This window comes from Somniosus microcephalus, chromosome 12 (assembly GCF_052327205.1).
Source record: "Somniosus microcephalus isolate GS21.2 chromosome 12, FLI_Smic_1.0, whole genome shotgun sequence".
In the NCBI taxonomy this organism is placed as follows: Eukaryota; Metazoa; Chordata; class Chondrichthyes; order Squaliformes; family Somniosidae; genus Somniosus; species Somniosus microcephalus.
Window position 1 is genome coordinate 194,597,181 of NC_140998.1, and position 16,101 is coordinate 194,613,281.

Here is a 16,101-nt window from a genome sequence, read left to right on the forward strand (position 1 = left end):
TTTCCACATTCAGTACATTTATACGGCCTCTCTCCTGTGTGGATCCGCTGGTGTGTATGGAGGTTCCCTGCCTGTGTGAAACTCTTTCCACATTCAGTACATTTATACGGCCTCTCTCCTGTGTGGATCCGCTGGTGTGTATGGAGGTCCCAACACTGTAAAACTCTCTCCACATTCAGCACATTTATACGGCCTCTCTCCTGTGTGGATCCACTGGTGTGTATGGAGGTTCCCTGCCTGTGTGAAACTCTCCACATTCAGTACATTTATACGGCCTCCTGTGTGGATCCACTGGTGTGTATGGAGGTTCCCTGCCTGTGGGAAACTGCCTCCACATTCAGTACATTTATACGGCCTCTCTCCTGTGTGGATCCGCTGGTGTCTCTGGAGGTTCCCTGCCTGTGTGAAACTCTCGCCACATTCAATACATTTATACGGCCTCTCTCCTGTGTGGGTCCACTGGTGTGTATGGAGGTTCCCTGCCTGTGTGAAACTCTTTCCACATTCAGTACATTTATACGGCCTCTCTCCAGTGTGGATCCACTGGTGTGTATGGAGGTTCCCTGCCTGTGTGAAACTCTTTCCACATTCAGTACATTTATATGGCCTCACTCCTGTGTGGATCCGCTGGTGTGTATGGAGGTTCCCTGACACCGTGAAACTCTTTCCACATTCAGTACATTTATACGGCCTCACTCCTGTGTAGATCCGCTGGTGTGTATGGAGGTTCCCTGCCTGTGTGAAACTCTTTCCACATTCAGTACATTTATACGGCCTCTCTCCTGTGTGGATCCGCTGGTGTGTATGGAGGTTCCCTGCCTGTGTGAAACTCTTTCCACATTCAGTACATTTATACGGCCTCTCTCCTGTGTGGATCCGCTGGTGTGTATGGAGGTTCCCTGCCTGTGTGAAACTCTTTCCACATTCAGTACATTTATACGGCCTCTCTCCTGTGTGGATCCGCTGGTGTCTCTGGAGGTTCCCTGACACTGTGAAACTCTTTCCACATTCAGTACATTTATACGGCCTCTCTCCTGTGTGGATCCACTGGTGTCTCTGGAGGTTCCCTGCCTCTGTGAAACTCTCTCCACATTCAGTACATTTATACGGCCTCTCTCCTGTGTGGATACGCTGGCGTAGGTGAAGATCACCTGATTTTATAAATTCTCTCCTCTGGACAGAGAGTGTGAATGATCCCTGCCCACTTTCGCGTTGTCAAAGATATTTTGTGCTGGGAGGCGAAGATTGTCCTGCTGAAATTTGTCCACAGGATTCAGGATGTCTCCTGATGTGCTTCTGAAGAAACTCTGCAGTGGTAAAAGCAACATTGCAATGAGGGCAAGGATGAGACTCATCTCGGTGCACTTGGTGAGCTGCTGGAGAAGGAAGAAAGAGAAATTGTCAGTGTAATGAAAGATCTAGAAGTTTCTTTTGGAAGTACAATTCGTGGTTATATCAATGTTAACGCAAGGGTCTTGGGGCGCTACCGGTGAATTTCGGCCGCGGGGCGCGACTCAATTTTCCCCCTTGAGCTTTGCTTCCTATCGGTGAAAGCTTCCTCATTCTTTGAATGAAGCTCAATCGGCCAATCCAGTTAGAAAAGTCCCTCTAAACCATCAGGCAAATCACTCTCGGGGTCAGTGCCACTTCTCAACTTTGCCCTTTCAGTTATGTCATCATCTCCACACAACCTTCCCAAACCATGCTGACTCCCAACTTAATTCTGGCTGCATCGTCAATTCTTTGGAGATGGCCACTGCTTGACATTCATAAGTTTGAATGTTAGCTGCCGCTTGTCAGCCCAAGCCTGGATGTTGTCCAGGTCCTGCTGTAGGCTGGTATAGGATGCTTTAAATCTTAGACAAGGAGCTGCTATTCCCTGTAATCAGGGGCCATTAGTTTATGATTATTGAAAGTCCTATAATATTTCATTAGAAGATTCCAGAATTATTATCAATAGTTTGGGGATCATATTTGTGATTGTTTTTCCTCAATGATAAAGAACAATCGGTGCCTGTTTGTGGGCAAACACAGGCCTGCACTCCTGTCCCACCACTCTGACATGCTGCATTGCTCCACCAATCCCCCGGCCTACCAAGGCCCCTATGCCATCACACCAAAACGCCCAATAAATTATTCCTGCCCTGAGGAAATGGATAGGTTACTTTGCACATACACAGGTAATTATCGTCACAAAGTTCCCTTTCTTCAGTGTAAACTTTTCTCTCTCTCTTTCTCAAACTGTGTCTTCTGCTTTCAGTCTCTTTGGTTGTTTCCTCATTTGCTGACCCCAAGATCTTTCCAGTACAGACAACTGTGGAATAAATCAAAAAGATTATGAACAAAAATTGAACCAATTAATTGTAATATTCTTGCATGTAAGGTTTGTTTCTGGTTGCACAGAAGATGCTGAAGACATTTACATAATAATGCAAGACACTGTGTTAATCTGATTTGAATGACTACGGTAGTGGTCACATTATCAACATAGAGCATCTCTTCCTCATTAAAACACCCTCAATTATTCAAAATAGAAATACTTTACTGAAATCCTTTATTCCAGGACAAATACCTTTACTGAATTCACTACGAGCTTCACTTTCACAAACCAAAGTACTCGTTTCTCTGTTGATCTTTTTAACTGGAGCTGTCTCTTCCATACCTGAGGCAGTGTCCTCAGTGAAGCCCCTGGAAACTTCAGCTTTATCCTCTTCTAAATGGGACGCCATCTGTGATGGAGCTTTTTGGTTCTGAAATGCAGAATGTGACAGTAAAACTGTCCCTCACCGCTCCTGAATTAAAGAATAGCTGCCTCAAGACTGCCTGTAATACTAAAGAGATTATGTACAAGTCAAAGTGTTTGTCTATTTTTCCTCTCCATTAGTTGTTGTAGCATATTTAATAAACAAACCTACCCAACTACCCGTTGGATAAATGCTGTCGCTCCCCAGTGTAGTCCTGAGCCACACAGGTCAGAACGTTACCATGTTTGATTCTGTACTCCTGTGTTCAATTTGGTGATCTCAGCAAATGTGGTAAAATTAATACAATTAACCTCAGCACCCTTTTGCAAGGAAGGGAATAAAATTAACCAGGATTTCCACTGATTGCTAACTAATCATCACTTCTGGAAAGTGTATGTGCGTATATACGAAACCAGATTCGATTTTCTCCGACAATGAAGAGCTGAACACATGAAGAACAGCCATTTAGCAATTGCCAAAAGGGCTGCAAAATAAGCCAGCCCAGACTAGGAAACATATCTACTCATGAATCATGCCTTCAGGAAAATGGGACAGGAGCAGATTTGACACATAGTTTTACTACTTCACCTTTGGTCTTCCCAAACTACGCGTGATCGCTAAAAGAGAGGTAATGTTTGACAATGCCTAAAAACGAACATTATATTCCGCCTGATGTACACAAGCAACTGGTAACAAATACCTTCATTCTGTGGAACATGGAGTTATGGAATCCATTATTAAGGAAGTGGTACAGGGCAATTAGAAAATCACAATAAGATTGGGCAGAGTCAGCATGGTTTTCTGAAAGGGAAATAGTGTTTCACAAATTGATCCGAGTTTGTTGAGGATGTAACTGACAGGGTAGATAAAGGGGAACCAGTGGATGTAGTATATTAGGATTTTCAAAACGCTTTTGATAAGGTACCACATGAAAGGTTGTCCTAGAAGATAAGGGCTCATGGGGTTGGGGGTTAGGGTAAGGTTGGATAGAGGATTGGTTTAAAGGACAGAAAACAGTGAGTAGGAATAAATGGGTCATTTTCAGGGTGGCAGGCTGTTACTAATGGGGTGCCACCAGGATCAGTGCTGGGGCCTCTGCTATTTCCAATCTATATTAATGACTTAGATTAAGGGACCGAGTGTAATGTATCCAGGTTTGCTGATGATACAAAGCTAGGTGAGAAAGTAAGTTGTGAGGATGACATGGCGGCCGGGATATTGCTTACCTCGGTGGGTCCGGGGTGGGTGATGTCAGTGGCTAGCTCCATCCCGCTCTGGAAAATGAATTTGCATTGATGGGGCTTGTTAAGCCCGCCCAGCGTTTTTCCCGGACCAATTAGAGGAAGCGGGTCTAGTGACATCATTCATGAAGTGTCATCAGCCAGTTTCTTTAAAGGGACCATGGCCAACTTTCTTTTGACATTTGTGCTGTCAGTGTTCTACAGCATTGAAGTGCTGCAAACACTGACAATCACTGCACAGAGGGGCAGGGCTGCACCCAGGCTCTCCCATGTCTCCCTCCATATACTTACGGAGTCAGAGCATGCAGGGAGGTCCTCTTCCCTTCGGATGGGCGGAAGACACCTCCCCAGGAGAACAAAACAGCCTGGTTGCACATTGCACAGGAGGGCACAAGCAGGGATGTGGTCAGGAGGACCTGGGTGCTGTGGCGCAAACATTTCAATGATCTCATTAGATCATGAAACGTTAGTACAAAGCCACTCTCAACCTCATCCCGCTGTACCTCTCAACACATCCCCATCACTCTGCCTTCCCTACCCTACTCCTGCACATCCTTACACCAACTTACCTTGCACCTCCACCCATCCCTCTCTATCTACATTATCACATCCCCATCTCACTAGCCACCCCTCACACTCACCCTCATCCTAGTGCAATCATATCAACTAACAACACACAAGGGTAGCCACTTGGGTGTTTTATCCAATGTTCATGTAAAGTTCCTGTTAATGTGCTGTCAAACATTGAAACATTTATTTTCAACACTTTCCGTTCTTGGACAAATTTGTGTGCATCTTTGGAAGTGTCTCAGTGAGTTCCAGTGAATAGTGGGACATAACGGTCACCAAAATGAAGTTGGATCTTTCTGCAGCCCTGCGTCACCGGATATGTTGCCCCTCGAATCTAGTTCCCAACATGAGAAATGCAAATCTTGACTATAACCACTGGAAAATCTAGGAACCTTCAGATGTTAGTATTGCAATTCTTGATTACAACGACAGGAAGAGGAACCTTGAAATGTTAGTACAGCAGCAGTGACCAAGGGGTTTTGTCTTCATGAACCAGCTAGATCCATATTATGGAGCCTCATGAGCAACATATAAAATTTATATCCATGTTTTGATTAATTTGCAGATATTTGAAGCTGCTGATATTCACAGCTTTTGGGATGCTGGTGGAGGATTTATCCACCAACAGCGCTAAAAGGCCTTTCCAAATCTCCTGGCCATGTATTTCAAGGACAAGTAAGCAACCAAGAGAACTGTGCACAGTTTGGGTCTCCTTATCTGAGGAAGGACATTCTTGCCTTAGAGGTGGTGCAACGAAGGTTCACTAGATTGATCCCTGGGATGAGAGGGTTGTCCTGTGAGGAGAGATTGAGGAGATTGGGCCGATACTCCCTGGAGTTTAGAAGAATGAGAGGTGATCTCATTGAAACATATAAGATTCTGAGGGGGATTGACAGGGTAAGTGCTGAGAGACTGTTTCCCGTGGCTGGAGAGTCTAGAACGAGGGGGCATAGTCTCAGGATAAGGGGTCAGCCATTTAAGACTGAGATGAGGAGGAATTTCTTCACTAAGAGGTTTGTGAATCTTTGGAATTCTCTGCCCCAAAGGGCTGTGGATGCTCAGTCGTTGAGTATATTCAAGGCTGAGCTAGATAGACTTTTGGACTCGAGGGGAACCAAGGGATATGGGGCCCGGGTGGGAGAGTGGAGATGAGCCAAAGATCAGCCATGATCTTATTGAATGGCGGAGCAGGCTCGAAGGGCCATATGGCCGACTCCTGCTCCTAATTCTTTTCTTATGTAAGAAATATAAATACAAATAGAACCAAGTTGCCAGGGACCATGGGACGCAAATTGGGAAGTCATGTAGCAAAATTAAAAAGAAAAATTGTTTTCTAGCAATCTGAGATAAAGACAGAAAATGCTGGAAGTGTGTAGCAGCTCAATTCGTGTCTGAAGGAGAAAGACTGGTTAATGTTTGGGTGGGAACTTGTATCGATATATCCTTCAGATGCTGACAGGCCTGCTGTGAATATCTAGCAGTTTGTTTCCATCTCGATTTATTAGTTTGATAAGAATTTCTGTTTACTTTGAATTACCTTTCTGGTATTCTCTTTCTTAGTCTTCTTGGTATCTTCATTCTTAAAGAGAGGCTTAAAGAATCTCACCTCTTGGAAAGAAAGTAAGACATCACTGCTGATTGAGATAATCTCAGATTTCAGTTTATTATGTTAACAACATAACGATTCTAAAAATATCTAGTTTATTTAGGCTCCAAAAAAATCAATACATTATGCAGATAAAATTGGAAAAGAAAACTTACACAAGTAGAAGGGAAAATGTGATCAGACAATTTACTTAAATCTCCAGCTCTCCAAAACTTCAAAGTAACTGCCTCCTGACAAAAATCTGTACTAGCTGCTGGACAAACTGGTTATAATCAGGGTGTTAAAAAAGCACATTTAATACTTTAACAAAGAAAACACATTCAATTTACTTGGTGGGTTTTTCACAAGAAGTTTAGGCGTCCACTCCTCATCCGAGTCACATGAAACATAGACATGGGGTTGGTGCCCACTGCTAGGTCTTGACATGAACGCTGGATTTGGTACATTCAATCCTGTGAAAATTAAAATATTCCACTCATCTACAGTTGATAATTGCCTGTATTTAATTTGACTTAACTTACTAACATAAGGCATCTGTTGAATCGAACCATTTTAGAATAATATCAGGTAAGAGCAGCACAGAGGCTTTCCTTTCATCAATGGCATCTGGATTTAAATCCAGCCCAGACTGATCAGAGGAAAAGGAGCTTTTATGTTATGTTGGGGAGCTGGGAGCACAGCACTCAGGTCCATGCCCTCTAAGAGTCCTGTTCTCCCAGATTTTTATGCCACTGATCCCTATTGGACCCATTGGAGAGTCCAAAGGAAGGAGATGTACATTTGTGACAGCTGACGGTCACTCTCAGTACCGAGGGAAAGGAAGGTCCTTGATGGCATCTGAGATGTAGAGCTTTCCTCCCTTATTCCAATATTTACTGTTTTTATTCTTCATTTAGTTTTAATGACAATCATTTAGTCGTTTTGCACAAAAAGTGGGGGGAAAGCCACACAGGTATAACAGGAGGTGTTCTGATAGTCAGGTGAGATCGGGATCAGCTGCGCTGTCCCCATATCACAAGCCTACATACAGTCAGACAGGATTTTTTCAAGGCAAGTAAATTAATATTCAGCGAATCACAGGTTGGGGGTGCTGCATTTCCTGATATGTGTTCCTAATGTGTGCCAGGAGCGGTGAAATGTAAAATCCCAACCAAAATGTCTAACCACATATGAGGAGAACATCCACTTGGGTGTAATATTGGAAGAATTGTATGGCAGTACGAATCAGAATGTTCAGGAGAGGAAGGGAGAAATGTTGAAAGCAAGAAAATAATTGATTTTGTACAAACCTACTGCAAGCATGGTTTCATAGTTCTGCTGCACTTTCTTATAACGGATGTCGACCCATTCACTTAGCTCTGTCCAATCGTCTTTGGAAAGATAAACGGCAATGTCTTTCAGCTTCTCCAGAATCTGGAGACATAAAATGAATGTAATTTCTGATACATCTGGGCATTTTATCTGTAATCTTCACAAACTACAATTGTAAGATTAGCTACCCTGTCAGATCTGCCAATATTTAAAAGAATATCCTCCACACCACTTGAATGGGTCGGCACAGCCAGCCTTTATTGGGAGCCATCAATATCGTGGCAGCATGATGTTGGAATGTCTTGAAGGAAAGTTGTCTCAAGACCTTCTACAATCAGTGTTGGTGCTACCATGCTCCAAAGGACGTCTGGGAAGGCAAAACAAAATGGCTAAAAATGCTCCCACACACCATCCCCTTTCTAAATTATTCTTCCTCACCTTCTTTATGCTCACATGCAACATTCCAGAGCCAATTGTACACAAAAACCTTACAGCAGGTTTTTCGGTACTGCTGTTTTTGAGCCAGTTGTTCAAGGACACCCATAGTGAATGCCTCCGATTCCTCCCCCTCAGTGTGACTTTATCCACAGTCACCCGAACGTCATAGTCGAGATCAGTCTGGTAACTTCAAGGTACACAGCAAAAGACCTTTCAGCAAGCTTCACCATGTTGTTAACTATGGTAGATCTACTCTTTTAACCTCATTTTCCCCACTTTCTCCATTCAATTAATATCGATACAACCTAAGAATCTATCCACTTTTAAATACCTGAATTAAATCTGCATCAATGGCCTCCTGTGGTAGTGCATTTCACATTCACACAATATTTTGCTTTAAGATTATTTTCCTGGATTGAATTTTCAACAGCTTAGTTCTAATTTTAATTTGATGTCGCTTGATTACAGAATTCACTATTAGAAAAATCACTCTTGGAAATCAGCTACCTTGTCAATTCCCTTTTTAAGTTTTACTCAGGATGTGGTCAATGCTAACAAGACCATCTTTAATGCCCATCCCTAGTTGCCTTGAGCAGATGGTGGTGGACCATCATTTTAAACACCTCGATCAGATCACTCCTCATGTTTTGGGAGGTTTGCTCAGTCTCTGATCAGACCTAAGGTGCTAACTGGAATAGGAAAGGCAAATCCACAGCAGTACTTTCAGTTAAATTGTAACTACAAGACTCGGATAAACCTGGTAAAAGAGAAGTTCAAATCTAAAGACACAGAAAGAATTAACAGTGTCAATGAGGTGAGACGGGAGGAGGCTCGAGCGGAGCATAAACACCGGCATGGGCTGGCTGGGCCGAATGGCCTGGTTCTGTGCTGTATATCCCATGTAATCCTCTGTTACAGAGTAAAGCTCTCATCAAATACCTCCAGGGCAGGTACAGTGGGTTAGAAACAAAGTAAAGCTCTCTCTACACTGTCCACCAAACAGTCCCAGGGCAGGTACAGAACAGGTTAGATACAGAGTAAAGCTCCCTCTACACTGTCCCATCAAACAGTCCCAGGGCAGGTTCAGCACGGGTTAGATACAGAGTAAAGCTCCCGCTACACTGCCCCATCAAACACTCCCAGGGCAGGTACAGCACGGGTTAGGTACAGAGTAAAGCTCCCTCAACACTGTCCCATCAAACACTCCCAGGGCAGGTACAGCACGGGTTAGATACAGAGTAAAGCTACCTCTACACTGTCCCACCAAACACTCCCAGGGCAGGTACAGCACGGGTTAGGTACAGAGTAAAGCTCCCTCTACACTGTCGCATCAAACACTCCCAGGGCAGGTACAGCACAGGTTAGATACAGAGTAAAGCTCCCTCTACACTGTCCCATCAAACACTCCCAGGGCAGGTACAGCACGGGTTAGATGCAGATTAAAGCTCCCTCTACACTGTCCCACCAAACACTCCCAGGGCAGGTACAGCACGGGTGAGGTACAGAGTAAAGCTCCCTCTACACTGTCCTACCAAACACTCCCAGGGCAGGTACAGCACGGGTTAGGTACAGAGTAAAGTTCCCTCTACACTGTCCCTTCAAACACTCCCAGGGCAACTACAGCACGGGTTACATACAGAGTAAAGTTCCCTCTACACTGTCCCATCAAACACTCCCAGGGCAGGTACAGCACGGGTTAGATACAGAGGAAAGCTCCCTCTACACTGTCCCATCAAACACTCCCAGGGCAGGTACAGCACGGGGTTAGATACAGAGTAAAGCTCCCTCTACACTGTCCCTTCAAACTGTCCCAGGGCAGGTACAGCACGGTTAGATACAGAGTAAAGCTCCCTCTACACTGTCCCATCAAATACTCCCAGGGCAGGTACAGCACGGGTTAGATATAGAGTAAAGCTCCCTCTACACTGTCCCATCAAATACTCCCAGGGCAGGTTCAGCACGGGTTAGATACAAAGTAAAACTCCCTCTACACTATCCCATCAAATACTCCCAGGGCAGGTACAGCACGGGTTAGATACAGAGTAAAACTCCCTCAACACTGTCACTTCAAACAATCCCAGGGCAGGTACAGCACGGGTTAGATACAGAGTAAAGCTCCCTCTACACTGTCCCATCAAACACTCCCAGGGCAGGTACAGCACGGGTTAGATATAGAGTAAAGCTCCCTCTACCCCATTAAACACTCCCAGGGCAGGTACAGCATGGGTTAGATACAGAGTAAAGCTTCCTCTACACTGTCCCATCAAACACTCCCAGGGCAGGTACAGCACGGGTTAGATACAGAGTAAAGCTCCCTCTACACTGTCCCATCAAACACTCCCAGGGCAGGTACAGCACGGGTTAGATACAGAGTAAAGCTCCCTCTACACTGTCCCATCAAACACTCCCAGGGCAGGTACAGCACAGGTTAGATACAGAGTAAAGCTCCCTCTACACTGTCCCATCAAACACTCCCAGGGCAGGTACAGCACGGGTTAGATACAGAGTAAAGCTCCCTCTACACTGTCCCAGCAAACAGTCCCAGGGCAGGTACAGCACGGGGTAGATACAGACACTGACATCCCACTGATGGGCCGTAACCAGGGGCGGGGCCCTGTCTCCAGGTGACATCACACGGGAGCCAGGGGCCAATCACACAGCAGCAAGGAGCGATGTCACAAAGTGGCCGGAGCCCCTCCCACTCGAGGTGTCACAGGGTCACATTGATCAGGCTCTGCTCCTGGTGTGCAGTATCACTGGGCATGAACACAGGGTATACAATCAGTCCCGTCTCCAGGAATGAACCGGGATCCTGCCCTACATCTCTCCCGAGTTTTATTTCCATTGGTGCAAAATGAGTGGCTGATTCACAATCTCCTGGTTTGTACCATAGCACCTACAATAAGTCAAATTCTACCCCAGTGTTTCTTTTCCTCTCTACGTATCTGCTCCCTCACAGTCTCTGCCTCGCTCTCTCTCCGCAGTGAGGGATAAGTCTGGGGCTGGGATCATACTGTGCGGAAATGATCAGAATATCAGTTAGCCTCTCTTCCCGCTCCCACATCGTTACCTCTGGTGTCCCCCAAGGATCTATCCTTGGCCCCCTCCTATTTCTCATCTACATGTTGCCCCTTGGCTGTTACGTCCGTGAATAATTGAGACACGGACAGCAGGAGTGAACAAACTAAGCCTTTACTGGTGGAAGTCAATAGTGAAACTAAAAACACAGAGGCTCACTAGCGCCTTTGATACAGGGGTGGTCACTGCCGGTACTGCAGTCCGAGACCAATTATTCTCTTAAAAGGTACGTACGCAACAATTCCTCCCCTTTTAGATAAACAGTACATAACATTCATTTAACAACTAAATGATAACTAATTACAATCACAATTACTGTTGCTAGATACATTGGTTAAGTTTAAGCAATTATAAGTTCAGTCTTTGAGGAGGCTTCCTGATTCTGTCTGGATAACGCCTCTTTGGGGTATCAGGTTCTTCTGGCAATGTTGAGTCGGGATCAATGTCGTTGTTTGGTTCATCTGCTTCCAATATTACCGGTTCTGCGGTAGCTGCAATTGGAACGTCGATTTCATTATCAGGTGTATCAGATCGTGGTGTGGAGTTGACGTTTTCCAGTGACTCTAGAATCTGGTCAGCATGGCGTCTTACAATGCTCTCCCCAACGTCCACGGTATACATGAGAGGTCCTTGTCGTGTACAAATCGTTCCTGGCTGCCATTTCTCAGTGCGGTAGTCCCGGGCCAAAACTGGTTGACCTATCTTAAAACTCCTGGTCGGCCTTTCATTCATATTCTGAAACTGCCTGTTCTCCACATCTCTTCGGACGTTTGGCTTAACCAAATCCAAGCGGCATCGTAGTCTTCGATTGAAGAACATCATGGCTGGAGTTTGGTTGGTAACCGCATGTGTCGCATTCCGGTAGGCAAACAAGAAGTTGTCCACCTTGTGTTGTAGGGGTATATCTTCATTACACATTGCCTTGATAGCCTTCTTGAATGTTTGGACAAACCTCTCGGCCAATCCATTAGTGGCTGGATGATATGGGGCAGATGTGTAATGCTTAACACCATTGTTCTTTAAGAACCTCCGGAACTCTTCAGACACAAACTGTGGTCCATTGTCAGAGCAAATCTGTTCAGGCAGCCCATTCCTGGCGAAAAAGGTTCGTAAAACTGTGATAGTTTTTTCCGTGGTGGTTGAGGACATTTTTATTACCTCTGGCCACTTTGAATGTGCATCCACCGCAATTAAAAACATTGAGTCCATGAAGGGACCAGCAAAATCAATGTGCACCCTTTGCCATGGAGATGAGGGCCACTCGCATGGATGCCGAGGAGCTTGTGGTGGGGCATTTTGGACCTTCTGGCATCCTGCACAGCCCTTGGTCATCTCTTCGATTTCTCTATCGATTCCCGGCCACCACACAAACGCTCTGGCTAAGTTCTTCATTTTTACCCCACCCAGATGACCCTCATGAAGCTCATTGAGCACTCTATCCGTCAACTTAGGTGGAATTACTACTCTGGATCCACACATCAAGGTTCCTCTGCACACTGACAGCTGTTCTCTTCTCGGAGAGAATGCTGGCAGCAGTGGTTCACCATGTGCTGGCCATCCCTTCACCATTAAATCATAGACCCGTGATAGTGTCGGGTCATTCCGTGTTTCCTTTTCTATGTTTGCATTCGTCACAGGGAGACATTCGACTATGGTCGAGTGGAATAACTCCATTGGATCCACTGCAAGGTCTTCTTCTTCCACCGTCGACAACGGTAGACGTGAAAATCCATCAGCATTTCCATGCTGTTTAGTTCCTTTGTACTCGATGTCATATTGGTGTGCCCCTAGGAAAAGGGACCATCTCTGCAGCAGTTGTGCTGTCATTATCGGTACGCCCTTCTGAGGGTTGAAAATGGAGACAAGAGGTTGATGATCGGTTAGTAGAGTAAATTTTTGACCGTGCAGGTAGTGATTGAACTTCTTCACCCCCCACACTAGGCTGAAGGCCTCACTGTCAATCTGGGCGTAGTTACGCTCAGCAGAAGTTAACGAGCGTGACGCAAAAGCTATCGGCCTCTCTAAACCATCAAGGAATTTATGTGACAGTACCGCCCCAATGCCGTAGGGAGACGCATCACACGCCAGCCTGATTGGGAGTGCTGGGTTGCAGTGAGCCAATACTTCCCTTGAAGTGATTAAGTCCTTACTCTTCTGAAAAGCACGCTTACAATCATCGCTCCATTTCCATGCTACCCCCATTCGTAGCAGGGCGTTCAGTGGGTGCAGAATTGTCGACAAATTCGGCAAAAACTTATGATAGTAATTCACCAATCCGAGGAATGACCTCAGTTGTGACACATTTTCAGGTGCTGGGGCCTTAACAACTGCTTCAATTTTGTCAGGGGACTTATGTAACCCCTCTTCATCAATCACATGGCCACAATACGATATCTGTTTCTTAAAAAATTCGCACTTGGGGCGGTTGGCTCGCAGCCCATGTTCCCGTAGTCTAGTGAGCACCTGTTCTAGGTTGTTAAGGTGTTCACTGTCATCTTCACCTGTTACAAGGATGTTGTCCAAGTAACACTGAGTCCCCGGAATCCCTTGCAGGACTTGTTCCATCGCTCTTTGCCATATCGCCGGAGCCGATGCTACTCCGAATAGCAATCGATGATACTGGTAAAGACCTTTGTGAGTGTTTATCGTGAGATACTTCCTAGAGGACTCTTCAACCTCCATCTGCAAATATGCTTGTGCTAGGTCAATTTTTGTAAAATGCTTCCCTCCGGACAGTGAGGCGAAGATGTCTTCTATCCTTGGAAGAGGATATTGTACTGTGTGAAGGACTGGGTTCACCGTCACCTTGAAATCCCCACAGATGCGAATCTTCCTTGGCTCCCCGGACTTATTGCTTAACGTTTTCTTCATGACAGGAACGATGGGTGTCGCCCACTCGCTCCAGTCGACCTTAGACAACACGCCCGCCTTCTCCAGATTCTCCAGCTCTGCCTCGACGGCTGGGCGAATTGCATATGGTACCGGTCTTGCTTTGAAAAACTTGGGAACTGCATTCTCTTCTATTTTTATCGAGGTGGTTACGCCTTTAAGCGTGCCCAGTTCTTGTTGAAATACCTCTTTGGCGTTAGCTAAGATTGTTGACAACCGTCCAGGAGTGACGTCTTCATCTTTTTTACCGTCCACCGTCATTGCATGAATGGAGTGCCAATCTAAGTTTATCTTCCTGATCCATTCCTGTCCCAATAACGGTAGTCCACCATTTGGCAGTATGTAGAGATACAATTTCCGTATTTTCTTGCCGTTGTATTCGACAGGCACCCTCATTTTTCCTCTGGGGTATACTTTTTGCCCCGTATACATCGTCAAGACGATGGATGTCTCTCTCAAGGGTATGTGTGAAAATAGCCGCTCGTAGTCTCGTCGATTCATGACGGTTAGCGCTGATCCTGTATCCAATTCCATTTTAACTTGGGACCCTGCTATCGTGAGGGTGACCCAAATGGTTCGGTGATCCTCTTTTGCGATTACATTGTGAAGTTTGAGACAGCTTAGTCTCCTGTTCCCGGATTCACTATCGCTCATCTGGTCTTCGGAACTACTGTCCGTCATCTTTTGTACTTTCTTGTACGGTTCCTTAGTAGCCTTTTTGTTGTCGCTGGTCTTCTTCCCAGACCTGCAAACTCGTGCAATGTGTCCCATCTTCCCGCATTGCCTGCATATTTTGTCTTTGGACCAGCAGTCCTTCTGGTCATGGTTAGTTCTGCCGCAGCGATAACATTTTGCAAATCCCCGTGTCATTTCGTGGGTGCCGTATTCCTGTGGTTTTTGTTGAATTTCTGCAGCTCCCCTGGCTGCTGCTTCATACGATACTGCCACGCTGAAAGCCTTATCTAGCGTCAGCTCTTTCTCTGAGAGTAACTTCTTCTGTGTTCCTTCACTCAGGAGTCCACAGACAAATTGTCCCGTAGGGTATCTGCCAGTCCTGCTCCGAACTGGCAGTGCTTTGATAGCTTGCGTAGTTCCGTAAGATACTCAGCATTGCTCTCATCTTTGTGCTGAGTTCTCCTGTGGAATTTAAATCTTTCTGCTATCAACAGCGGTGCAGGGTTTAAGTGTTCCTGTAGGACAGCAACAATTTCGTTAAAACTCTTTGCCTTCGGTTTGGCTGGAGTAATCAGGTCCCGCAATAGGCCGTACGTTCTAGCGCCCATTAAGTTTAGCAATATCGATGCCTTTTTCCCCTCCGCTATTTCGTTTGCCTCGAAATATACCTCGACTCTTTCCACATACGTGGTCCAGTCCTCTATTGTATTATCAAAAGGAGTGATACAGCCAGTCTTCGGCATCTTGCAAATCTAAAATGGCGCCTCCCGCGCTTTGCCTTCTTCCCCGATTTAACAAAATGGCACCTCCTGCGCTTTGCCTTCTTCCCCGCTGTTGTTAGCGCTGCTTTCCACGGTTTCTTGCGCGTTTAATATTGATTTTTTTTCTTTTATTATTTTCCCGTCGTGGAGCGGACCCTCTGGGACACTTCCCTCCCTCTTCTTAGGTCCGAACGCTGCCCGGCTTCGAAGCACCGGCCGCGCCCTGTGTGCTCCACCCTCTCTCTCTCTTTGCTTCCCGACTCGCTGCCCGGCCCCGTTGAAAAGCCACCCGATCGAGCTCTAGCCCGCCGCAGCCCAGGAAGGATCAGTGCACTACCTGCCACCAGCCCAATTAGCTGGGAAACCACAGACCGAGGAACCAAGCCTGGCTCTGGACAGTCTCGCCTGCAAGTTTTCAATCCGACGATTTGGAGGGCGGTTGCCCACGGTCGACGCCCGTTTCTCGAGTTTCTTTGGATTTTATTTATTTATTTTTTTTCTTTCTTCTGGCTTCGACCTTCAATAACGTCATCTGAGGTGCTGCCAAGTTGCAGGTAAGTTCGTTTCTTACTCGTCGCCAGTGTTACGTCCGTGAATAATTGAGACACGGACAGCAGGAGTGAACAAACTAAGTCTTTACTGGTGGAAGTCAATAGTGAAACTAAAAACACAGAGGCTCACTAGCGCCTTTTATACAGAGGTGGTCACTGCCGGTACTGCAGTCCGAGACCAGTTATTCTCTTAAAGGTACATACACAACATTGGCGACATCTTCCAAAAACACAGCG

The 16,101-nt window shown here is 45.8% G+C and overlaps 1 protein-coding gene across 1 annotated transcript; it reads right to left on the bottom strand.

The window, feature by feature from the left end:
* Window positions 1-80: 80 nt before the first annotated feature.
* Window positions 81-10,755, bottom strand: LOC147109840 (uncharacterized). The gene is given in 7 exon segments (XM_086002396.1): window positions 81-253; window positions 255-276; window positions 279-1,204; window positions 2,985-3,064; window positions 6,093-6,161; window positions 7,455-7,574; window positions 10,633-10,755. Coding segments are annotated over 7 exon segments (1,491 nt in total). The 3' UTR covers window positions 81-102.
* Window positions 10,756-16,101: the final 5,346 nt, after the last annotated feature.